This window comes from Dermacentor silvarum, chromosome 1, assembly GCF_013339745.2.
Source record: "Dermacentor silvarum isolate Dsil-2018 chromosome 1, BIME_Dsil_1.4, whole genome shotgun sequence".
NCBI lineage: Eukaryota > Metazoa > Arthropoda > Arachnida > Ixodida > Ixodidae > Dermacentor > Dermacentor silvarum.
Genome location: NC_051154.1, coordinates 41,068,996 through 41,095,010, shown reverse-complemented (window position 1 = coordinate 41,095,010; position 26,015 = coordinate 41,068,996). Strand labels below are relative to the sequence as shown.

The following is a 26,015-nucleotide window of genomic DNA, read 5'->3' as shown; positions in this document are numbered from 1 at the left end:
TTCAATTGCGACGACTACCGAGGAGTCTGTACTAATTGGCCGTTTGTGTTATGTGACCTTCCTAGAGTTTCTGTAGTTTTCACTAAACGTTGAGAAAACATTAAAAAAAAAATGCTTGAATGTTGTAACGAGTACTTACTGGGGCAAACCTTGAAAATTTATCTATTTGACGAACATTAAATTTCTTCCAGGGTCGAGATAATATTGTTATTCTATTCCTATTATTTTCCTTTTCAGCTTTGTCAGTAGATAGAGCAGCAAACCGCCTCCGCTATCTACAGGACTGTCCGGTAGTGAGCGGTGGTGGATACGAAAAGAACATAACCTACAGAAAGGAATCGTATCATTATATTGACCCATAAGTAAAGACCCTTTGTCAGTGATATGGAAGCTGAGATTACTTCGAGGAGTGCAAAAGCGAAGAAAGTTACATAAATAAACGGAAATGTCCACATACTGGAGTAACTGACACAGAAATTAAGATCGCATGTAGAACTGTAAAAAATGAAATGGAAGAAATTATGTTTTCGAATTTTTTACGAATTTCACCTACTACAAGACGCCATGATTTTAACATTAATGCTATACACAGATATGACAACGACTGACTAGAACGACGAAACATAATCTTAATACCCGAGAGGCACTCAAAAATTGTACCAGAGACTGTATTAAGTAACGATTCTTTGCTTCCGATTGTATTTTTTTTTTTATCAGCCGTCCCGCCAAGTGGTCAATCTCTGCGTAAGCGTGGGCTCGGCTTCGCACGAGCCAATGACGACGATCAAAACGAATGAAAAATTAGAAGAATTCTTGAAAAATGCGGCCCCAGATGTTGCAATATTTCAGCAAAAACCGCCCCTTGGAGCTGCTCTCGGTTGTCATTCGCGATGTTAAATAAGTACTTTGTTTTTCTTATCTTTCATACTAATTCATTATATCATAAGAAGCCAACAAACAAAGACACCAAGGACAGCATAGGGGAAATTACACGTACTTATTAATTGAATTAAAGGAATGATAAATTAACGGAAATGAAAGTGCATGAAAAAAAAAAAACAACTGGCCGCAGGTGGGGCACAAACCAACGTTTTCGCATTACGCGCGCGATGCTCTTACCAAATGAGCTAACGCGGCGCCGTTTTCTCATCCACTTTCTGGGGTATCTATGTTTTATCTACTAGAACTAAACCTAGGAGTGTTAGTTAGCGCCACACCTCACGACCTCTACTTAACCAGTTGCCTTCACCAAGAAATATCACGTACACGTGACGCCTGCGGCAGAAAAGATATTCCACATCCGCCGTCAAGGCCGTGAGGTGTGGCGCTGGCTAACACTTACAGGTTTAGCTCTAGTAAATAAAACATAAATACCCCAGAAAGTGTATGGGAAAACGGCGCCGGGGTAGCTCAATTGGTAAGGCATCGCACGCGTAATGTAAAGACGTGGGTTCGTGCCCCACCTGCGCCACTTTCATTCCCGTTAATTTATCATTTCTTTAATTCAAATATTAAGCACATGTAATTCCCCCTATGCTGTCCTTGGTGTCTTCGTTTGTTGGCTTCTTATGATATGACTAATAAAAATCGGGCCCTCGGTTTCCTTTCTTCTCGTTCATACTAATTCCTATATATATCTTTTACACTTTATAATCTCAGAATTGTCTGTATTGGCATTCTTCCCAAATATTTTATATTCTAATTGGCTTTTTCCTTTCCTCCAGTACACGTGTTTCAGAAAGTGGCAACCTTTCCGTTTTTCAAAACCTGAAATACCTCGTGTCTTTCTAGACGATCCAGTCAGAGCTGGATGCAAGGATCGAAGCGACGTCTGCACTTCAGAGGAAGGAGCACCTCATTCAGCAACTGCGTTCTACTCAACAGAGTTTTCGAAGAAATATCTCTCAGTATCAAGACTTGGTCAGGGCCATGATAAGCTTTTTTGACTACTTCGCGCAGGTGAGAGCAGTATGAATTGCCTTAAATACCAAAGTTACTCACTGTTTTCATGGCTGTCTGGCCATTTCAGCTGGAGAAGAAACTTCAAGAAACCCACGAACATGAAGCCTTGCTGGCAGAGGCTAAGCAACGAGCAGAGAACTTGGCAACGTTAGTTGACAAAACTGTAAGTACAACTGCTTTTAGGACGTAACGTCATGCTACACGACGAAAAAAAAAACATCATTAGATCATGAACTTGCCACTTCTATGTGCGCTTGGCAAATGAAAAGGCGGGTAGGTGCTCTCCGCTGTCTTGGAAATGTGGAACGTACAGGAGAGCCATCTAATGAGTATTAGGAAGAAGAGATGATATCGGTTAGGTTTGTCCGCGGAAACTTTAGGGATTTGTGGTTTTCTGTGCGCTTTATGGTACTGACTATGCGTACTGCACTGGTTGTGTAATGACGGAAGTAGGAACTTGAGGGCTTACGTTTAGAAATTGTATAATTGTACTGCGCTACAAAGCAGCAATAAGTCCGATGCTTCGATTTTGCTACGAGCCACAATCATATTTCGTGTACGTGACTCACAGTCATTTTTCTTTTTTACCGTAGCGCATCTTTTCTCCGACATTATAGGCTTGTAATAGGATATAGCTTTTGTGTTAATTGTAAGCCCCAAGTACTTGAAGTCCAGACCAATTTGCAGATATCAAAAATAGGGACGCTGGAAAGTATAAAAGGTTTTTAGGAAATTAAAATTCGCGTTTGTCAGTGTACTAAAGCGGTGTGGTAACTGCATGTTACAATTTGATCTATTTGTGGCTGAACTTCAGGCATCCATGTTGTAGACGACACAGTTGTAGGCACACAGGCACAGTTGTAGACGACCCGGTAGTGAAAGACTTCAAAATAATTTTGACCATCTGGGTTAGTTCGCCCAGATGCACCTAAATACAGGTAACTTCTTGCATTTACCCGCAATGTGAATTCGGCTGGTAATCGATACGGCGACTTTGCGCTCAGCTGAGCGCCTTCATTGCCAGTTTCGTAATGTCGACACACGTTAGTTGTGCGGTCCATAGAGATCCATTCCACTGCACTGGCTCTCATTCTCGTACTGCAGAGCCGTATTTTTATAATTTTCTCCTTTAAATTCAGCTCACTTATCTCATGCACTTAAATTCTGCTTAATGTGAAATTTAGTTTCACTCACTCCGACGGCGAGAGCCATAAGTAGGAACACCAACGTCCACATGTCAGACTTTCCTAAGCGTGGCTGCTGGGTGCTGCTGTCTTGCCGAATAGCTCATACTTAGAAAAAAATTTTTACTTGCCCGATGAGGGGATTGAGCCTCGGTCTCCTAGCACTGCAGAGCGATGCTCTAACCATTAAGCCACAACCGTGCGTATACTTTCGTTGTGCCGATGCCAACTAACTCTTAGAAATGACCGCAGCGTGTGTCACATTGCGTAGTACGAGTTCACGAGAGCAGATGAGCGCGTAGCAGTTTCCTTTATGCCAAAGACACATGAATGAAATAGGCAGATTTATACCATTTGAATAACCGCTTCACATAGTTTCCGAGACGTGCATTGTATCTGTATAATATTTTTATTGCGCGTTGTTCCGACAACGTGAATGGTCAGGTTCATGTATGCATTATACCGATGTTTCATCGTCCTTCTTTCCTTTGGCTTGAACAGATAATTTAAATAAAATTAGCGACGTTGTCTGATCAAACTGTATTCGGGAATCACGCTTTTAATATGTCAGCATAATTGGTAACCCTTCTTATTGTAATCTCTCTCACCGCGAGGGCCTGGTGAGAGTTCACTTGATGACCAGGTGGGTTCCCGGGTGAGTATCGTACGTTGTTGGAAGGCACGCAAAGCGCGGGTGTAACTAAGCTGCACACACTACTTATTTGGTTCCCCATGACAAGTACCACATTGTTGATTTTTATGTGCACCCGCTTTCGTATCGTTACAATGACTTGATGAATTGTTCAGGAACCGAGCGAGGCGGCTGTACTGGACCGCGACAAAATCCACTCGTTGGTGGACAACCAGAGCGCGCTGCTGGTGGCCAGCCTGCGCAAGTCGCACCAAGATTCGCAGATGAGCAAGTTCAACGAGGAGCTTCACCTGATCAACCAGCAGGTGCGCGAGCTCACCGATTCGCTCAAGCGGGACTCCTCCAAGTGCCACGTTGTGGAGTTCCAGCAGCGCATACAGGTAAAGTTTCAAACGAAGATCTCACGACTCATACTTTTTGTTACAGAGCGTTCACAGGCAGTTGAGCAGAAAAACATTCATGCACGGCAACTATATAGGCGTATTTCTGTATGTTTCGAGCTCCCACAGAACATGCCATATACCTTTGGCTTCGAACACGAAAACATAATTAGATCATGACTTTGCGTGCTTGATGTGCTGCGCCTTTCAAAGCTCTTTTGTCTAGACTTTGTGTGACCGTCTAGGGCACGGAGTACCGGACATATCATTCCGATGTGACGACCCGATGACCTTGGCCACCACTGATGCGTTCACTTTTTCCAGTTTGCTATGACGCTGCCACTCTACTCGCCAAAGGAATGTTACCAGCCCACACAATTTGTAAATGTTAAACTTAATATCCCACAAATCGTATGAAAAAAAAATGCGAGTAAAGTTCTATTCAGTTATCTGTCGGATGTAACTTTATGGTAACAGTTTTAGAATGATGAAAGAACGACAACTGACGAAACAAAAAAGGAAATTCAAGTGTCCAGAGTTGATTTCACTTGCCCCGAGCAATAAACGGGAACGCCATTTGCTGAGCAGCACACGCCCACTTACCGTTTTCACCCTCCTCTCCGTATTGCGCAATTCCATTTTCATTCTTTCAAATTGCCGCTTGCAAACTATCTGCAGGTGTCTCGTCCTCATGTGGCTTCATATCTCGGAAAATATTGTTGTTTTCCTTTTCTCTTAACTTTCTTCTGCACTCATTTTATATAGCATACGTTAAAAATTTTGAAGCACAGCTTGTGCGGAATGTCCTGCCAAGTACTGCTATCATACAATGTCGGTATTCGCCGCCTCCCGCCTCTCGTTCTTTTTCCGCGCCTCATCAAAAGTTGGTTTCTCCTGCGTACAAGGTTGTCGTACAGAGAGTGCACGCTTTCAAGGCGCTTTTAAGCGAAGGTTTATAACGTATGTCCAGGCGAAATTGTATAGCGCTAGGCGAAATTTCCTGTGTACAGAAAAATATCATCATCAGCATTGGCTCGAGCGTCGTCGTCTTCTTCCGTAGCTGGCTCGTTGGCGCCCCTCGGCTTGCGCTCTTGCTCGTGCTTGGCAAGCGCTCGTGCCACTGCTCCCGCGTTCGTCGTCTTTTTCCACAGCTGGCTGCGTCGCCGCTCACCATTCCAGCGTAGAATTTCACTTCTCTTCTGTCGTCGTATTGGGGGGGGGGGGGGGGGGGGGGGGGGGCGTTTACGGGGGTATGAGCCATTGCTTAAGGTGGTATGAGCCATTCATTGTCTTACGTAATAGACAGATTTAATTTTGAAGCAATTTAATTTCAAAGAATCGCAAGCGGCAATGGCGGGAGAATGCTGCTAACCACGCCGCTGATCGAACTCGAGACATCGAACGCAAGTGACAACGGCGGACTGCGGCTGCAATCTCTCCGTCGCAGCCGAACGTGTGTGTAACCTCATAATCGAGAAATACTTTAACGAACCCTCTAGATTAACCCAGTGATAAACACTGCGGGGCCGCACGTTTCAGCTTCGCTTGTTAACCATCTTCACGGAGTGGAAGGGCCGACGAATATTTTTACTAAGCATTTGACTGAAACGCCAATTTCGGTTTTTGCAACTTCAAGTCCATTAGGCACTCAACCAAGTTTGAAACAAAATATCTTGTAGCCTCGCTAATATATCGCCGATAATTTAGCACCCTGGATACAAAGTAACGTGTACAAACAAATCGGTTCTGCGGAATCCCAGAAGGTGGAGGAAGTATCACGAAAGGGAAAAATTGTCATCCACGTGATTGTAGCGAAAGCTGCAAAGGAAACAGAATTTTTCCCTTTCATTATATCTAATGTGTTTGAGCCGCGATTTAACGTGCGCCATTTCGATTAACAGCTCGACGCTCACTGGCCGGTCGGGAAAGGTGCTTAAAGTGCAGTGAGAGTGTGAGTGGAGCACGAAGCGCATATTGCAAGGAGATGTTAATATCAGTCACTATCTGCAATTGTATTGTACAGATGTTAGAAATAGGTACACAGTTACCACCTCATAATAAAACTGAGCAAGGAAAGAATGTGGGAAGTTGACCAGCAGATACAGCTGAAGACAAAGGCGGGGTCAGAGGGTGGATACATGTCATGGTGACATCACCGCCTTAAAAGGCATCACGTTAAAACACCTAGCGCGTCGTCACAGGCATCGGCGATCAGCTCTTCCTTCATGTGCAACTATCTAGGGCCGATACAATGTGGAGATTCATTTTTTTTCGTTGTATTCCTTTCTTATCCTAGAAGAGAAACTTGGGCGAGTTGGTGAGAATTCATGTTTAGCAAAATAACAGAGCATAACGCACAAGGACTCAGGCAAAGAAGAACGAGACACTGGCGCTGTGTCGTGTTCTTCGACACTCAGCGCTCAGCGCCAGTGTCGTGTTCTTCTTTGCCTGAGTTCTTCTCCGTTTTGCGTTGTTATTTTCCTTTCTTATCGTCCGCCGCTCAGGGCCGGCCAATCGTGCTGATAACGTACGTGGTGCAGTGCTCGTACAGCTGTCGAAGCGCCGAAAAAAAAAACTAGAATTGGAGTAGAACATTTGCATTATTGATGCTCAGCACACCACTATATCTGTAAGTTCTCGAGGGAGTACAACTCTGTTCTTTTTGCGTTCGCAGTCCCTGGAACGAAGAATCGAGGTGCTCAGTACGTCCTCCCGCCTGCAGACCGACAGCGCGCGGATGGAACTCGAAGAGCTCACGTCTCGATGGCGAAATTTCCACAAGGAAGCTATGGCAGCGCCGCCACCACAGCCGCAGCCTATCGACAGGAAGGTCTGTATATTTTGCTTGCTTGTTCTCTTTTGGGGCAAAATACAGTTGCGTCACCCAAAAAAATTTGCCGATAACGTTCCTGGCGTACATTAAAGTGGTGGAAAGTGGCTACCGCAGGTAAAATACAAAGGAAAATCGCGTTTGCTGACAGCAACGTTAGACATTTATGGACGTTGATGTGTAAAAGAACCTTAATATGCAATAACGAAATGCTGGTTTCTCTTTGTCTTGCATATCCAATGAAGGCTTTTTTAACTTTGATTTCTGTGTGGTATGACTTTTATCAAGTACTCAATCAGAGAAGTGAAATTTGCTTTGAATACCGTTTCTCGCTCTAGAACGTTTATCACTGACTACCTGGGTCGAAAATGTTTGTGCTTTTCATAAAACTAAATTGAAATGAGGGTAAGAAAGATGTATATCCCTCCTTCATCAACTTAATCACTTCATTATGGCTGTTTAGCCTGTTCTTGGCTTAAGTCCTTTTGCTTTTCATTCTCGATGTAGGAAGTGAAAGAAGTCTGCGGACCGTCGTTCGTGGTGCCCCTGGATGACGTTGAAGTACAAGAAGGCGCAAAGTGCAGCCTCGTATGCGTACTGGCCGGGCACCCACCTCCGACGGTAATTCAAACTGAAGATTTATATTAATGAATGTCTTTCGTGAATATATGAAAAAGAAAGCATGCACAATTAAGCATTTAGGGGTCTTGACGAGAGTTGCATAAATTGTCATCGAATTTCTTCGAAACATTTAGATGGAAACTGAAACTATGAAAATATGTTTGTCTGTGAAGAAGCGATACTTTATCGAGGAACGGGCGCTGTCATTTTTTAGTTAACTTGATTTATTGAATTAATCGAATGAACGAACAATTGAATCGCCATACAGAACAAGTTGGAGGGAGTGCGCCAGCTTATTTCGTATAGTTGTAGGTAATAAACCTACGTGGGGGGAGAACAACAAAAAGTTAGTCACGTGATAGGCCCGGAATAGAACGAAGCCTTCAAAGTTTAGGTGAACGAGTGCATGGGCCTAGCGATGGAGTTGAAGTAGCCCCGATCGTAGTGTATCCAATTCATCTAAAGAATGCCGCACCGAATGCCGCACCGCATCAAGGGCGTTGCCCAAGGGACAAAAAATAATAAATATAAATAAATAAATAAATAAATAAATAAATAAATAAATAAATAAATAAATAAATAAATAAATAAATAAATAAATAAATAAATAAATAAATAAATAAATAAATAAATAAAAGCAACAAAACAGAAACTATCAAGGGTTTGGTTTTTGTTTGCTTTATTCAAGTCAGGAGTCACCAATCGGAAAATGAAGGGGGACACCAAAAAACAAAACAAAAAGAAAACAACACAAGAACATATTACATTTTTATTAAGCATATGGATTTTTATAGATTGTGTTCCCACATGAGCTAGGGTATTTATGAAAACGTGTAGAGAAATCTTCCATGACGTCCTCGGAGAATGTTTCCGCACACATCCTCAGTCCCCGTTGCCCTCTCCCCGGCAAACTTGCATCGTTACCCGATCAGCCGCTGTTTCACTGCAGCAGAAAAATGTGGCCCTCTGGGGGAGCCCAGTCTCGCCCGCAGGCTGCGTAAACAAGAACTCGTTATCCTAATTGTTGGTTAGGGTTTTCCTCCCACCTGGCATCGGATGGCCGGGATTTGTCATGAGAATCAGGGTCCGTATTCACAAACACATGATTACGCTAGAAATGTTTATAAGAGCTGCTTTCCGCCAATCGTGATGGGGGACTTATTATTAGCGAAGGCGGCCGGCGAATACCAAGCAGCTCTTATGTATGAAAAAAATTTGAAGGCGATTCAGCCTCTTGTTGACATCGATGAAATACACTGTCTTCCTGATAGAGTTAGGGGAGAGAATGGGATGGAGTCGCTGCACACGGCACTGTATCGCGTCACCACTCGCATGAGAGAAGTAGGACGGGCGTCGGACTGCTTAAGTTTGTTGACTGCACTATCTCAGGGATCGGCCCGTGAAACAGCCTAGAAACGCACATACATGATACGGAAAAGTGGTAGCTCGCTAAGAAAGGCATTGTCTTTAAAACTTCGTGAATTCAGCCACATCGCTCTTGATGATAACCACTCCTTTAATTTTATTTCGAATGGCACGTGCGGCGCTCCTGTAAGAAAGGCGTTTCATGCATGAAGAGCATTGGGTACAGCGAATTTTTTTGGCTGTGCCACTTCTTTCCTTTTATTTCTTTTAGCAAAAATGACACCAAGAGCGCACGTTAAACTTACTAGAAACCACAATTCTAAGTTATCATCACCATCGTTATTAACAACAGCAGCAGCATCCTATTTATTTCTACAAGATGAAGCGATGTCCACTTACTCCTGTTCAGAATCCGCTGAATCTGTGCGTGCATATTTTTCCGATCTCGTTATCCCATCTAATCCTCTGCCACCCTCGATAGTGTTTCTGCACGGTGGCAGTCTGTCCACATACGAGTACAGTGATTCTTAGCACTCTTTGCTACGCAACCAATCTGACTATACCGCTTTGGTTAAGTGCGGGAAATGTGCCTGCACCTTTTTTTTTTTTTTTTTTTGACACGATTTTCCTGCTTGAACCACGTTCGCTGGAAGTAATACGAAATGTAATTTAAAAAAGAAAAGCTATCGTTGGTAATACTTTCTTTCGGCCTCTCCTCTGTCTCAGGTTCAGTGGTACAAGGATGGTGTGTCCATTCGCGGGAACTCGGACTACGTCACGACGAGCCAGCAACTTGAGGACGGTACGACAGAGCAGAGGCTGACCATAGAGGAAACCCTCGCCGATGACTCAGCAAAGTTTTGCTGCAAGGCTATCAACGCTGCGGGTCTGGCCGAGACGTCGTGCCGCCTGAGCGTCCGAGGTAAGAGGCTGTCAGCGCGATACATCTCGAGCTTCCTGTTACCGAGCGAGCCACTGTCCATCGTTTGGCCGTTTTCCTTGCCGAGAACTCATACCAAATACCGCGTAGACGCGCTGACCAGCCACTGACATAGCCAGGCGTGAGCGCCTGGCTCAAACCAGCAAGAAATCTCCAGCGGTGTCTCGATACCGTGGTGTCGCTGATGCTTCGGAATACAAACTTTGTGCTTTGCACGAAGTTGCTTGGACCAGAATGAACTGATCGAGCGTTGCAGATATATATGTAGTATGATGAAATCTAACAGGAGGACAGAGGTGCGCGCTCGTTTTGACATGGAAACAACAAAGTGTCTTTCAGTCACTGCCATGGGCGTGAGCTAGACTTCTGACTTAGAAACAGCAAGCAGACGAGGCAAATGCGTCAAGTGCCGACGTTCTCAGTTATGATAATATTTGCGTCAATGGGCGAAGTCCAAATATTTTGAATTTTTTTTCGCACAGAATTAGGACTGGCAAATGAATTGGCTCATAAAACAACATCGCTGCACACACGGCGCTTCAATTCACCCGGACACGAAAAAAGTACGGACTAAAATTGTAAGTAGTCTCACCAATCAGCTTTTCAAGAACATTCCTACGGCGGCTAGGAATTTATTTATGTTTACACGTGTGCTTCTCTAAAAAAAAAATGTCTTAACAACAGGCCGGAATTCCATGATGATTAAGCTTCCGTCATCTTGGCGCCAGCCATCATCAACAGCAACAGTAGCAACACCAACAACGGATATAATGACCTTCTTAAGCATTTAGATCATAATAATGTTCTAACCACAAAGAATATCGGTGATCGTACGGACTTCACTACGTTAACGTCACCTGAAAATTCCAGCCCACCATACACACGCATTGTGTACTGATGGAACTGACAGAAGCGATGCAGCGAAGGCGAAATGTGATAGTGTTTCTATAGGTCCCGGGTACTGCATAAAACCGAATACACGGTCTCGAATAACGTTGGCATTACTGAAAACCTAAATGTTGCACTCATTAGCATAGCTTACGACAATGTAATTCCATTGCAGTACTCGGAGACGCAACGTGTCTTGTGAAAAGGAATTAAGTTTCGTAGTTACAGAAAATACAAAACGAACCATTCTTTCATGAAGTGGACTTTGACCTGTCACCGCATGCAGCACCTATTGACGAACTATAGCAGAATGACGGGAGGCACAGCCCAAGTCTCGACAACGGTTTAAGTAGAGCCAAGTGACATCATTGTCTCGTGGTTCTCATATTAGACAGTTTTAGTTACACGCACGTAGAGGCTTTGCGTACGTAGAGCTTCTACGTGTAAGCAGTGCGCATGCGCAGAACGTAGCGGCCGTGCGCTGGTCTCACGGACGTACGTGAGATTCGATTTTTTACGTGCGTTTCTTGCGCACGTAGACAGCTTCGCGTGGGGGTTTCGCGAGATCACGAACAAGCGATAGCGTGCTGAGCGCGCGCAGATGGCTTGCATGGAAACACGGCGACAGGATGACTGGTCATCTATTTCATTCCATGTCAACGATGACAGCAGATAACGCTTGGACAACACACTTCCGGGCATTGCGGAGACGATGACCGGCACGCATCAATGCACATCACTGGCTTCGCTGAAATGCTCATCTTGAATTGAATTGTTCATATTTCCCGATAGATGTAGCTACGTGGTGCGTCGCGTACGTGTAGCTAAAAGCGTTTCAGATGGCGTGCACGTAAGGTACGTAGACTGTTCACGTTTGCGTACGTGAAGTCTCCACGTACGTGTAACTAAAACTGTCTATTTACAGAAGTTATGGTTAAAGCAGTATCGCGCTGCTCATGCGTGCAGACTCGTACCAGCACAGATACACTAGTTCCTTGGTGTCAAATGTGTCTCGGAACTGCCTACGTGAATTGTAAAAGTATTCAAGATGAATAGCCTACGTGAGATAGTCCTTCGGCTGCGCCAAGCCAATGTCCTTCCAGATTCCCATTTGCAGACATCTAGGCTTATACCTAGGGCGCTATAACGTAAAGATATCCCAAATTGTTCTATTCCATTTCTGCAACCAGCCCTCCACGATTGGTCAAAACTTTTTCGGGCCACACCCACTTTGCCTGTCTGTCACGCGGCATCACAAGAACCGCGAAAAGTCCCCTTCTTATGTGACGTGCATACACTGACTATGCATGAGTAGACCGAACAAAATCAAAATAATCATTTCTGATTCTACGCCTCTTTGCCATCAGCCTACCACTATTGGTCAAAATTTTCTCCGGCTGCGCCCACTTGGCCTGTCTGTCACGCGGCGTCACAAAACCTCAAAAACTCACCACGCCAAAGTGACGTGTACGCATTAAAGATGCATTAATACTCCGAACAAAACTGATTTTTTTTTCGGAATAGCCGAAGACTGCCCTGTTCCGTAAGGAATAGAAAATGGCTCCCCGCCAATCGCTCTGGCACTCACTACTGGGCGGGGAGAATGGTTTATTTGCGTTTAATAAAAAAATATTGCGCATTAGTATAACGTTACCGAGCCGTTTCGTCCACTTATACGACGTCGCTCTGCCAACTCATATTCGCTGAGAATACGTTTTAGCGGCATTTTTAACCTTCCGTTGCACGCCGCCGCGATTTTCGACAAGTCACAGCAAGCTAAGCAAGGGGAAGTGGACCAATCGTAGACGCCGGCACCGCCCTCCTCATCCGGTTATCTACATTTCCTGTGCTATCTCGGCTCCACCGTAACCCTCTCTTGTCAGCCAATTAGATAAGAAAAACCAGTCAAGGTAGGCAATGCTATTCGCTTTGAAAGCAAACAAAAGTGACCTCCCATAAACGAGGAGAGCATTTGATTGGGCTGTCCAAACAACGCTGCGAGTCACCGCCCGATGCTTGCGTGGGCGCTTACGTAAGTTTGACGTCAGGACGCTGCAATAAAAACAGCATGGAATAGTTTTACGTCATAGAGCTCCTACACCCATCTCCGGGTGTGGCCTACTGCGCATATGTAGGATTTAGAAGTAGAACTCATTATTGTCGACACATGTCCTGTTGTATCTCTCGCCAAACTTCTCGGCCCGTCACTGTTGAAGGCAGTGCACTGGAAAGCACTCAACGAACTTAGGCTTGTATTCATAAAAAAACATGTTGCGCTCGAACTGTTTGTAAGAGCAAGTGCCAGCCAAGTGTGACGTTCGATATATCATTAGCAAAGGTGGCTGGCCTATGGCAAACAGCTATTGTGGATTCAGTCCTATAGGGCCGAATTCATAAACCGGCCCCCTGGGGTCGAACTTACAAACCTTTTAGTTCGTAAGTGCTCTTTGCCATTGGCAGGCCTCTTTGCCTTCACTAATATCTTGAACGTCAGCATTAAATGGCATCTGTCCCTTACTAACAGGGGCTGTATAACGTAAAAGTATGCCATTACAATTTTATTCCAATCTCCGGGCGTTAAACTTACGTAACCGCCGACGCAAACATCGGGTGGTGACCCGCAGCGTTGTTTTAACAGCCCAACAAACGCTCTCCTCGTTTATATGAGGTCACTTTTGTTTGCTTTGAAAGCAAATAGGATTTCCTACCTTGGGAGTTTTTTTTAATCTAATTGGCTGACAAGAGGCGAGAAGCGTGCATAAGTGGAGGTAGTTTCTGCGGAGCTGAGCTAGCCTAGTGAAAGTAGATAACAGGTTGAGGAGAGGGGTGCCGGAGTCTGCGATTGGTCCGCTTCTCCCTGCTTAGCTTGTGGTGGCTGGTCGAAAATCGCGGTGCCGTGCAACCGGGTAGTTAAAGATGCCGGTATGACGGGTCCTCGGCGAAGAAGAGTTGGCAGCGCGATGTCGTATAGGTGCCAAAAGGGCTGGACAACGTTATACTACAATGCAAAAAATGTTTATTATGCGCAAAGAAATCCATTCTCGCCGTTAGCTCCGAGTAACGAGTGCCAGAGCGATCAGCAGGCAGCCATTTTCTATTCCTTTGTGAACGGGGAATTCTCGGCTATTCCGAAAAAAAATTCGTTTTGTTGAGCACATCAATGCATCTTTAGTGCGTAACAGTCACTTTGCCATGGTGAGTTCTCGCGGTTTTGTGACGTCCATGACAGACAAGCGAAGTGTGCGCTGTCGGAAAAAAATTTGACCAATAGCGAAGGGCTAATGGCGACAAAGGCGTATAATCAGAAATAACTTTTTTTCTTTTGTTCGGGCTGATCATGACTAATAAGTGCGCACAAGCCATATCAGTTCGCATTTTTTATTACGTCGTGTGGTAGACAATCGAAGTAAGCGTGGCCCGAAAATTGTGGACCAATCGTAGAGGGCTAATGGCAGAAATGGAATAGAAACAGATTGAAATAGCCTTGCGTTACAGCGCCCCTGGTCTAGCTAAGATCTTTCTTGTATATACGGACACAGGGGTCGAATTCACAAAGCTTTCCATTCGTAAACTGTTTGTCGTTGGTTGATTGCCTTAAATAATTCTAAGCACGCTTCCATGATTGGCCGACGTCTGTTTTTACGACCCAATATAGCGTGCTAACTGCTTTGTAAATACTGTCTCAGGCGCATAGTTCACAGAAAGTTTGGGCTCGTATTCACAAAAAAAAAAAAGTTAACAAAATCATTCGTAAGACCAAGTGCCAGCGAATCGGGATGTTGGACGATTTTTCAAGGGCGAAAGACCAATGGTAAGCAGCACGTTCGAACGAAAAGCGTTGTGAATTCTGCCCATGGTTTGTAAGTACTGTTTGTCATCGACCGGCCGCCTTTGTTAGCAATATGTCCAACATCACCATTGGCCGACATCTGCTCTTATAGTTTCAGCGTAAGAGCGTTTGTGTGAATACGGGCCCTGGGCAGATTCCACAAGCAGGTCAAAAAATATTACTCTAGAGTTGTTCGTAAGAGCAAATTCCAGGCAATGCTGATACCACATATTATATTAGCGAAGGCAGTCAGCCAATGGCACAGAGCACTCGCGAACGGAAAGCTTTGTGAATTATAGACCCCGTACCTGGTATCATGACAATAGTAATACAGACTACTTTTTCAGCATGTTCTAGTATCAACCGCAGTGCTGTGTGGGAGGCACATTCTTGAACAGTTGGTGGAAGTGCATTGTTCTTGTTTATTAAATGATGTTACCGTATAGAAATAGGCCACCGAAGAATCGGCGATCCCCAAAATTAAAAAAAATTAACTCCCGTGACTAAGAAATGTAGGCGAAAAAATTAACTAAAGAGAAAAAGGGGCTAAGGAGCAGTGACGCAAAATAGCGGAGGTATAGAGCATCACTTAACACCGGCGAAGCCTGGGGCGCTATAACGTAAAATGATTCCAAACTGTTTTGATCCCAATTTCTGCAATCAGCCTCCACGATTGGTCAAAACATTTTCAGGCCACTCCCAACTTCGCCTCTCTGTCACGCGACATCACGAAAACCGAGATAGCTCCCCATCTGATATAACGCGTAAACACTGATTATGCATGAATAAACCGCACAAAAGAAAAATAATAAATCCTGATTCGACGACTTTTCACCATTAGCCCTCTGCTATTGGTCCAATGTTTTCGGGCTGCCACTTCGCCTGTCTGTCACGCGACCTCACAAAACCGCGAAAACTCACCACGTCAAAGTGACGTGCACGCGAAAAAAAATGCATGAATATACCGAAGAAAACTGAAAATTTTTCTGAGTAGCCACAGACAGCCCCGTTCCGAAAGGAATAGAAGATGGCTGCCCGCCGATCGCTCAGGCCCTCGCTACTCGCACCTGCCGGTGAGCATGTATTTATTTGCGCATGATAAACCTTTTTGCGTGGCAGTAAAACGTTATCGAGCCCTTTCGGCATGCATACGACATCGCACTGCCAACTATTCCTTGCTGAGGATCCGTTTTAGCGGCATTCTTATCCTTCCGTTGCACGCCGCCGCGATTTTCGACCAGCCACCGCATGCTAAGTAAGGCGAAGCGGACCAATCAGGGAAGCCGGCACCACCCTCTTCATGCGGTTATCTATTTTCACTGTGCTGGCTCGGCCCAATCGAAACCCTCTCCACTAAAGCGTACTCCTCGCCTCTTGTCAGCCAATTAGATAAGAAAAACCGCTGAGTGTAGACAATGTTACCGGTTTTGAAAGCGAACAAAGGTGGCCTCCTATAAACGAGCAGAGTGTTTGATTCGGTTGTTCAGATAACGCTGCGGGTCACCGCCCGATGCTTGCGTCGGTTGTTCCGTAAACTTGACGTCAGGAGTTTGGAATCAAAACAGTTTGGAATCATTTTACGTTATAGCGCCCCTGCTATACAATATGGAGCGCGCTGTATCGGCGACATGCGAACGTCCAGTCACAGCGTGTATTACCAAAACAGTATCTATCTGTATAGTAACGACATAGAAAAGAAAACACACTGAAAGTGCATAAAAATATAGTGTAGGTTCTCATAATCGTGCACAGACTCAGACACTGGGCACACTGACAATGTAGCGTCTTCAAAGAGACTTCATAAAGTCACTGTTTATGAGAACATGGCGAAGAGCTGTGACAAGGTGTCTTTGTCTGGGCACAATGGGGGCCCACGGACCTTCTTCACAGATAACGGACGCCTATCAAGCCGGTTTAAGCGGCTGCGCAAGGTCTTTCGCTGGCGTTCGTATTTCGGGCGCTTGATGAGCAGACATTCTATAGGTGAATCCGAGGAGTAAAGTGGGTGTAAGTAGCGAAATAGCTCTTCTTGATTCTATGTAGAAAGTAAGATGTGTAGGCGTCTTCCAGGCGTAGTCCATGTATAAGCGTATCAGTATGCGATCAATGCGATGGTATGTTCTGAAGCGCCGCATGGGTCAATCCTGAATAAGAGAGATGACTTTGCCTGGTCGTCAAACCGTATGGTTTCGCTATGGCTTTAGCAGTCTGGATAAAAAAAAAAACAAAAAAAAAAACAAAAAAAACTCTGGGCATTTGATATTGAATATTCAATAGGGGTCGAAGTATCCAACTTATGCGCCGCTGTCGCTAGTCTGTTCGTCGCCTGATTTCCCTTAATACCAACATGGCCCGGAATCCACTGAAAACATACTTGATGGCCAGCCAAATATGGAATTTGTAGTACTTTTGAGATTTCATAGGGTAGTAAACTATTGTCATCGTAATACCGTGATGTAGTTAGCATTCCTAAATCCGTCCTCGAATCAGACACATTAAATTATAAGTAGAGGGGAAAAAATGGGGAACAACAGAGTTTAGCAAGTTTTATGCATTTCCAGTATGTTAATACTTTGAAGCTTTATATGTCATACTTTTAAAGAAGTCTCACCTATCTCTGCATTGCAGAATCGCAGTGAATTTTGAAGTAACAAATTGATCAGCTGGGCTAGTTGGTACATGTTAGTAAATAGAAAAAAAACTGTAGTAAACACGGAAAACAATACGAAGAAGACGACGAGACAGGCTGGAACTATCAAGTAAAATTTATTACGGAATAAAAACAAATATACCCTACGACAAATCTCCTCGCACGTACGCAAAAAAAAAAAAAAAAAAAAACATCGCGAAATAAAGTTTTCAAGTACAACATCACTTAATCTGAGTAAATTTGCAGATTAGCTGGTGACATTGTGAAGTTGTGCGCACAGGTTGTTTCAGAATATTAGTCTGAAAAGCTGACGCTGAAAAAAAAAATTGGAGCGTTAGCTTCTTGCATGTCTGGAAAAGATTATGAAGTCATGTCGTGATGGTTTTAAGTCTGGCTTTTGTAGTCTACTAGTCATTTTAAAATGTATACCTCTTGGTGAAAGCTATCTTGAGGAACTCTCTTAATTATCGCATCTTCCATATGTTTAGGAAATGTCGAATGCATTTGCTGAAGCAACCTGTATAATATACAGTGCGGGCTGTAGCCGTCTCTCGCTCACCCTTTTTCCTTCATATCGCGGCCTGTTATATTTTAGATTGTTGCGGACCCTCCTGTATATTCTGTATGGCTCTTAGTCATCACATTACTATGCTTGTATGAATGCTATTCTTGAAAATTTTGCCTGTTATGTTGATTTTAGCACAGTCTTAAATAAACACGTGTAGCCGTGACCACCTTACGGTGATAACTTTCTTTTTCTTTTTCGCTTTCATAAAAAAGAGCGGTGCTTATAATCGGTATCAAACTCGCAATGGAGTATGAAAGCAGCGCTGAAGTATCTCTATACACGCTGGGAAGCGCCTTAACTACGTTCTCACTCAGTCAAAACAAGGTCCCTTTAACGCATATATCCGCTTTCCATCTAATATGCACTGGTCCCACCCTTTAGTTGGTGGCGGTGAATACTCATTGACAACGCTATGCTTTTGGATTTCAAAAGAATGCTCGTATATGTTTTATCACACGAGAATATACCCGAAAGAAAAACAATTATCACCCATTCGAGAGCAGCACGAAGCTTTTCAGAAAATCTGTATATGAATTTCCTTTGCGACTTCGTGCTACTGTCGAGTGGGTTACCCTTTCATGAAACTTCCTTGACCTTGCCATTTCTCCACTGTGTGACGTCTTTTACCAAACGCGCCACCCGATGGAGCAATGGCAAGGTGAAGGAAGTTTCGTGAAGGTCAAGCTGGCGGCCGAGGCCATTGGGGCCTTGGACTAAAGGGGGTCCGACCATTTCACCAAAATTCTTCTTTTCTCTCTCTCTCTCCTTCACCATGCGAATTTTCCCAAGATGTGATTTGCAATTATGAGAATATGAACAGAAAAGCGACAGGCTGTCTGGCGGAGCAATTTGTTTAATTAAGGTAATTATTTTATGGTGATGGGCCGAGATGACCTAACGGTTCTATTTCAATGTTATTACATGTCGCGCCCAGATTATCAACCAGATCAGCTAGCCGCGAATGGCGTATGGTGCGAAACGAATAACATCGAGCGAAAGAAATTCTTACGTTATGCCGGCCCAGCTTGACTGTGAATAGTAAATACAATACAATACAATACAATACAATACAATACAATACAATACAATACAATGCAATGCAATACAATACAATGCAATACAATGCAATACAATGCAACGCAATGCAATGCCATGCAATACAATGCAACGCAATGCAATGCCATGCAATACAATACAATACAATACAATACAATACAATACAATACAATACAATACAATACAATACAATACAAAATAGCTTAACGAGTTTTAGAAAAACAGACTGGAAATCAAAAGTGCACTACAACGAAGCACTAAGTTTCGCTATTTTGATATAATCCCGTGTTGTAACGCTGCTCCTATTAGTTTCGTGAAAGAAAAAAGAAAACGAAAGAAAGGCTCGTTAGTGGATAAAATCGCGGGCGAAGACAGACTGCGTTTTCTGTCGGGTTGAAACCGCGGCCCTGTGACGTCACTGCATGATGTCACCGATCGCGGATTGTAATTTTCGTGGGATAAGGCTGCCTTTTTTTTTTGTAGAAAATCCAACAATGATTGTCACGTTGAACAATATTTTATTGTCAAATGTAACTTGCATGCTTTTTATCATTAATTGACCTGCCTTCATCAGTTGTTGCCAATACACTTGACGCCTGAAAGAAACCTGTTCCGGAAATTTCGCATCCACTACCTGCTGTACACTACTCCGACATTTTACTGGAATACCATTCTTTCTGTACGTAAAAATGACTACGTACTTATTATAGGGGAGTAACCCTCCAATCTAACCTTGCATTTTCCTCTAGTGTCCTTAACATACGAGTATTTGTATTAACTTTATGATGACACGTTTATGAACTGGAGAGTATTGCATACAGCTGACGTGGGGCGTGGCACACGTTCTGGCGTTTCGCTCCTTGCTTTTTGAAGTAGGTATTCGATCTCATGTGAACTTTGTCGAAAATAAATAGGAACCCCTTTTCGTGGCTCTATTCGGCCAATTTTAAAATAGTTTCTCTCTGTTTTTGTAAATAGGTGCAGGAAGTCAATTATGTGTGCTATGCAGCATGTGTTGCAAGTGGGATATGCAAAAAAAGCAAAAAAAAAAAAGAAAAAAAAGAACGGAAATCAAGCCAAAGAGGCACTCCCTATGTTGAAGCCCATTCACCACACTTAAACTTGCGGCGATAAACGGAGATTCGAAAGCGCAATGAAAGACCTTCGACTAGAGAGACCAGCGGATATATGCTCTGTACAATTTCCCCTTAAATTACGTCGCGTAAGCAGTCGATTTGTATGGCGAGCCACTAGTGTGAGACAAAAGGTGCAAATACTTGTAACAAAGCAAGTATTGCAACCACGCGCGACTATAATAGTTATTGGGTCTTAGAGTCTTAAAAAAAAGGACTGAAGACTAGGGGGACGCAACAGGAAGGTCTGTCAATTAATTTCGACCTCCAACCGGTCAAATCAAAGTACATGAGCGGTTATGCGGTCATCGCGGCGGGGATTGGATCCCGCGACCTCGTTCCAATCAGCGCAATGTCACGGCCACTGAACAACCGCGGCAGCTTACACGGGATGAGCGCAAGCGTTCTTTGCCGGGCATTTCTCACACCTAATAACAAGAAATTAGGTTCTTCTTATTATTAATAGTAGTAGCTGTAGTTGGTAGCAGTTAGAGTAGTTAGCAGTAGTAGTAGTTGTATAGTAGTAGTAGTAGTAGTAGTAGTAGTAGTAGTAGTAGTAGTAGTAGTAGTAGTAGTAGTAGTAGTAGTAGTAGTAGTAGTAGTAGTAGTAGAACAACAACAACAACAACAACAAGAAAACAATTTCCCATTTTATCGATAAGTGAAATGAAGGAGACCGACGTACCATGCATTTCGAAGCGTTCCAGTTAAACCCAATGCAGTTAACCACATACCTGCCTACTACCTACGAAAGGACAGGTCCCTGTCATCTCATGGTCCTTCGCTGCCGTGCTGAAGAATGTATTACACAAAGTGCTTGAGGCCTTAAAGTTGCCGCTTCCTGCACCACTAAAGCAAGGAAGAATGTACAGCAAACCATGCCACATTTCCCTAGAAGATCTTTTGAGCAAGGACAAGGAGACGAGCGACGACTAGATTTATGCTTCGCATTTCACGAGTGCCGGAGCCTCACTGCGCCGCATAATTTACTGAAGAGCTTTTGTTAACGGTTCCACTGTATGCGCCTCTGCGGACGGGTATTTAATAGCTGGGAATACCTGCTCACATGCTTCCTTCTGTATTTTAGAACGAACTATGTAAGCTCATCTTGTAAATCGACAAACGCGAGACACGAGGAAGAAAGAAGGTATCATAATCTTCCTCCTTTCCAGTGTCTTCTGTGTTGTTGTGACTTCACGAAATGCAATTGGATAACTTTCCTAGCTAGCAACCTTACCACGCACATCAATCATGAACAATTACAAACATCACCTTATGATTCGCTCTAGACTAGTGGTGCTAACCGGCAAGACTAAAATGGGTAAATTTTCCTTTCTCACGGAGACGCTTCGATCTTGGTTCGCAGAGCAAGCACGCGAGAGCGCTCTGGAAGAAGTTTTCATCGATGCCCTGGAAGAACACACTACGCAGACAGTCGGCGGGGTGCTGACGGAGCCGACGTTCGTGCAACCGCTTCCGGCCATCGCCCAGTTGCGGCCCGGCGAAGAGCTGCGCCTCGAGTGCACCGTCCAGGGCAGGCCCGAGCCGCGCGTCTCCTGGTCCAAGGACCTGCTGCCCGTGCGCGACGCTGCGAAGGTACGTGCGGGCGGCTGCTTCCTACGCCGCCGGCACCGACTGTCCCCGTTTCCTTTTCCGCGCAGCCCACCCAGGAGCAAGGAAGAGCACGGCTGGTGCTCGCTGGCGCAACCGAGAACGACTCGGGCACCTACACGGCCGTCGCCAAAAACAAGGCTGGGGAGACGGCCTGCTCCTGCCAAGTGAAAGTGGCCGAGTGAGCACTCGCCGAGGCGCCGTGCGCGCGCTCTCGGTTTCTTTGTTTTTCTTCTACGGTTACAAAATTCCTGCGTGACCCACCGCGAGGCCCCGAGTATAGACGCTTACGTAATGCCGCAGGGACGCTCCGCCGCCAGAGCCTCCGCGAGTGCTCAAGGCTCTGGAGGACCTGGAAGTCAAGCCCGGACCGGATCCCGTCACGCTGGAATGCGTCATTGTTGGGCGGCCCGAACCAGAGGTCTCCACTATCGGTTCCACTGTTTCTTACTTTCTTTCGTGTTTTTTTTTTTCGAGCCATTCATCTTCTCGGAGACAGCCTTGCGCGTTTCTTGTCAAAAAAGAAAATGTGTGGGCCAATCAGCGCCGCTTTGCCGTCGGGCTTGGTGGTGTGCACCACTCCTGGTCTTCGGGTCTTCGGAGTGTCGGTGCTGCTATAGAAACCACACTCCAGTGTTCGATGATAGCTCCGGATGTGCAAGAAATGTCTTTGCATATGCAGTGTTCCGAGAAAAGGAAAACGTCGAGGGAATTATATTAAATTTCGATTCAATTTTATTGATAAGAAATTAATACCGAAATAGTTATAAACAGAAAGGGGGTCCCAAAGTAAAAACTGCAGCCGGGACCCTTTACGACGAACTAATTAATTTTTCTAAAAGCCAATTGAATGCACTTTTCGAGTAATTCTCACTTATTTATTCGCCCAGAAAGAGCAGCATTTGAGGGATAAGTGGTACAGGTAATAAGAAATGAGAAGGGAGTTTTTGTATGCTCGGGAAATGTGTGGCGTACTCAAGGTTCCACGGCACTTCACATTTTGCAAATAATCAGCACGAAATAACGACAAAACATTACATGTGGGAAGTATATGCCGAGTGGGACTGCACCAAAAGCGTAGATGAAATAAAAAGTAAACTACATTTTAGCACCTCCAAATGTACACCTCAACTTCCTCACTGCATTATACGTGTCTGAAATAACAATTGAGCCCGCTCCGTATAATCTACACTCTTAAATTTGCTTATGTATAACGTTCTTCGCTTCATATTTGTGCACATCATGATCATTGCAGCATCGGGGCTGCTGACAGGTGCATACAACATTATACCGTGCTTGTTTTCAATTAAGGACTTAATTAAGATCTCTAAGTCTTTATCAATTTTCCCAACCAGACAGGTAATTCTGTCGAAAAGTTTAGCTTCAAGTCTTGTTTTCAATTATTATAATTTCAAGCTGCAGGAAGAGAAATACAGGGATTACATCATATAATTCTGAGTAGAATATCGCACAAACGCACTTCGTGTCCCCTCATACACGTAAACACTCACACTACATGTAGCCGCAAATTCACAGGTAATATATGTCCCGAGCTATTAACCATGTTTGTGCATTTATACAGAGCTTAAACGACTGTTTACTCAGTTACACTTGTGGTAAAATTATACACTGGATTTGCTGGACGATGAGAGTCGGGGTTTAGTTCAGTGCGCATATGTCAGTCTTCCGATAGTGCGGTGTCAGTGGGATGACTGTAATTGTAGGTGCCTGCAAAGCGTCGCGCTCTGCTTTTGTCTCTGCCACTAAAGCGATGTTTAAACGTTCAACGGGAGCTGCGGTGCTGCAGTGATCTTGCAAAAGCCAGCTGCTGTCCTCACTAATGATAGCTGGTAAAAAGAAAAAGAGCACCGGCATATTTCGGGTCTGCTACATCTTATGCCGTCTTCTCTCATGCATGCACACGACACTGCTGTTTTTTGATTACTTTCTTCAATTTCGGGTCATCACTCATCCGTTCCATGTTCAGCTTCTCCGAATCTTGGTTGCTGGTGTGGGCCCACCTTTTCTCACGCTCATTCCTTTTCCCGCCAGGCTCAATCATCATTGCCTTTATGCCAGTGCGCACTCTGAACACGGTAACCCTAATGAACCACAGTTTCACATGGCGGTAACCATCGCTCTTGTATACCGCAAATTACGGTAACATTCGCACAAGTATTCGGTGGTTTGGATATTTTTTGTCAGGCTAAAATCACTCAAAGTAAAATTTTCAGCAACAAAATTTAGGTAACTGCGCCGCCAGATGTCATCGTATAGGATGCATAACACGGCGTCTCGCAGTGAATGTAAATGTACGCTACCCCCGTCATTGTTATTAACATCGATGTTACATTCAGTCCTGGAGAAAAATTAACGGAACGCACAAGTACACGCGGCTGTTACATTCAAGATAAACGCCCGGTGGTTGCCTTGAATGGTTAACAAGTGCTCCCTCTGCAAAAGCTGGTCTTCACAGCGTTGCTCCGGTCAGTTATCATTATGATGCCTTACCATTTCTGTCCTCCTTCTTGAACCTTTGCTCATATACCTCAGTCGCCTACTAAGATAAACTATAGCGTGGACAGTGAGCTCCTTTAATTGTGGAAGCAGCTTAATGTGCTTATGTAATTATCAGTTTGATATCTGCCACCCTATACAGGCGCATCCCACCCTGTAGATGGGTACTGCCTCTATGCATCACAAATGCACGCACCACTTGGCACTTCTCAACAAGCATTGAGGCCGTAAAGAATGTTCGTTTTATACATCTCCATTTGAAGCATGTATACACCGCGTCTGACGGGTCTCCTTACGTCGACACAAATAGGTCAAAACCTTCCGGCTGCACCCCGGTGCCTACATTCAATTCGCGTTTACTCCCGAAAAGACCTCTGCGGATCCGATACCGACATTTCAGATTATTTCCTTTCGCTCTAAACTTAGGCAGAGATCATGACTACGATTGGGATTAAAATTTTGTGGTAAACTTGGGGGTTCGGTCTGAAGCGGATAGCAATAACCAGTCAAGCGATTACATTTATTTTGTAAATATAGTTCTTCATGTTTCCGATAACAATCCCCTTTTCCCTGGAAACGTGCATTTTTTGCTCTGTTTCTAGAGCAGCGCCAGCCAAAGCACTTGTCTAAATCATTTCCTCGGCGTTACAATAACACACTTATCATAAAAAAGGTGCAAGAGTGGGACATGGAATTCGGCATGTAAGTTAACCTTTCTTTTCGAGACTATACTAGTTACAAGTCGGCCACTGCAGGTAAATATTTTGTTTACAAAATTGTAAGGCTTATTTCGAAGGGAACAAATTCAAATAAATTGTGGAGTTGAAAGTCCAGAAACTACTGAGTGGATTATGAGGGGCGCCGTAGTGAAGGGCCCCGTATTAATATTGATCTCCCCAGGTGTTTTAATGTGCAGGTGTTTCAATGTGCAGGATACACGAGCGAACTTGCACTCCGCCCCCATCGGAATGCGGGCCGCCGCATACTGGAATCGAAATCGTAACCACGTAGTCAGCAGCAGAATATCATAGCTACTAAGCCACTGCGGCGGGAAAATGAAAGACAAAAAAATGTTAGGCCGAAAACGAAGTCACGTAAAAATGCTTGGCCCATAAGAAAAGAGTCCCGTGAGATGACCACACTGAGTTTGGTATATTTATTTAAAACTGACTTCCGTTACGCTAAACTATATTTTTAAGCGGCTGTCAACGTGTCTTCTCTTAACCTTAACGCTGTCAGCTGTGAAATAGTCAAGGTGCTGTAAAAAGACCGTGACTGTCAGCGCGTAACTAACGTTTTTGTGTGTTAAGTGCTTTAATATGGCGCGGAAAAGATTAAGGCTTCAGCTGGGCACGGTCACCCTGATGCAGGTGTCATTCCGTCTACTTTATTATTCAGCTCACGTAATCTTCACTTAGGCTTCGGTATTTCTAATAAGAGAAAGAGAAAAAAAATGGCACGCATGCAGTTGCCCAAGCATAGGAGCATAAGTACGAGCTATTTTAATATTTTTATTACTGAACTAACTATTGAGCTATTGAGTATGGAGCTAGAGCAGTGCGTGTCAGGTGCTCGAATGTTTGACAACACGGCTGTGCGATTGCAGTTGGCGTGGAAAATATGAGCCAGTGTTTCAGTTTTTTCAATGCCAAAAATAAATGGAGGACTGAAATGGAGTTAGACGTACTGAAACGCAATAAAAAGAAATTCTTGCAATAGCAGTCATCTCATGGTTTGCTGCCGTAAGGAGAAAGGTTCCTTTCTCCTTTTCTTGATTTCGTTTCGAGTTTGTATGCTACCATGATGCTAATGTCTCGGAAACAGCAACA

The 26,015-nt window shown here is 44.2% G+C and overlaps 1 protein-coding gene across 1 annotated transcript in view; it reads left to right on the top strand.

Moving 5' to 3' along the window:
• LOC125945226 (uncharacterized) overlaps window positions 1-26,015 on the top strand; it is a 49,611-nt gene that overhangs the window by 21,652 nt on the left and 1,944 nt on the right. Inside the window, exons 15-23 of the mRNA XM_049666849.1 lie at window positions 1,792-1,959; window positions 2,030-2,125; window positions 3,954-4,178; window positions 6,853-7,008; window positions 7,516-7,629; window positions 9,721-9,916; window positions 21,425-21,654; window positions 21,720-21,850; window positions 21,973-22,090. Coding sequence (XP_049522806.1) covers window positions 1,792-1,959; window positions 2,030-2,125; window positions 3,954-4,178; window positions 6,853-7,008; window positions 7,516-7,629; window positions 9,721-9,916; window positions 21,425-21,654; window positions 21,720-21,850; window positions 21,973-22,090 — 1,434 coding nt within the window. The remainder of the gene's footprint in view (window positions 1-1,791; window positions 1,960-2,029; window positions 2,126-3,953; window positions 4,179-6,852; window positions 7,009-7,515; window positions 7,630-9,720; window positions 9,917-21,424; window positions 21,655-21,719; window positions 21,851-21,972; window positions 22,091-26,015) is intronic.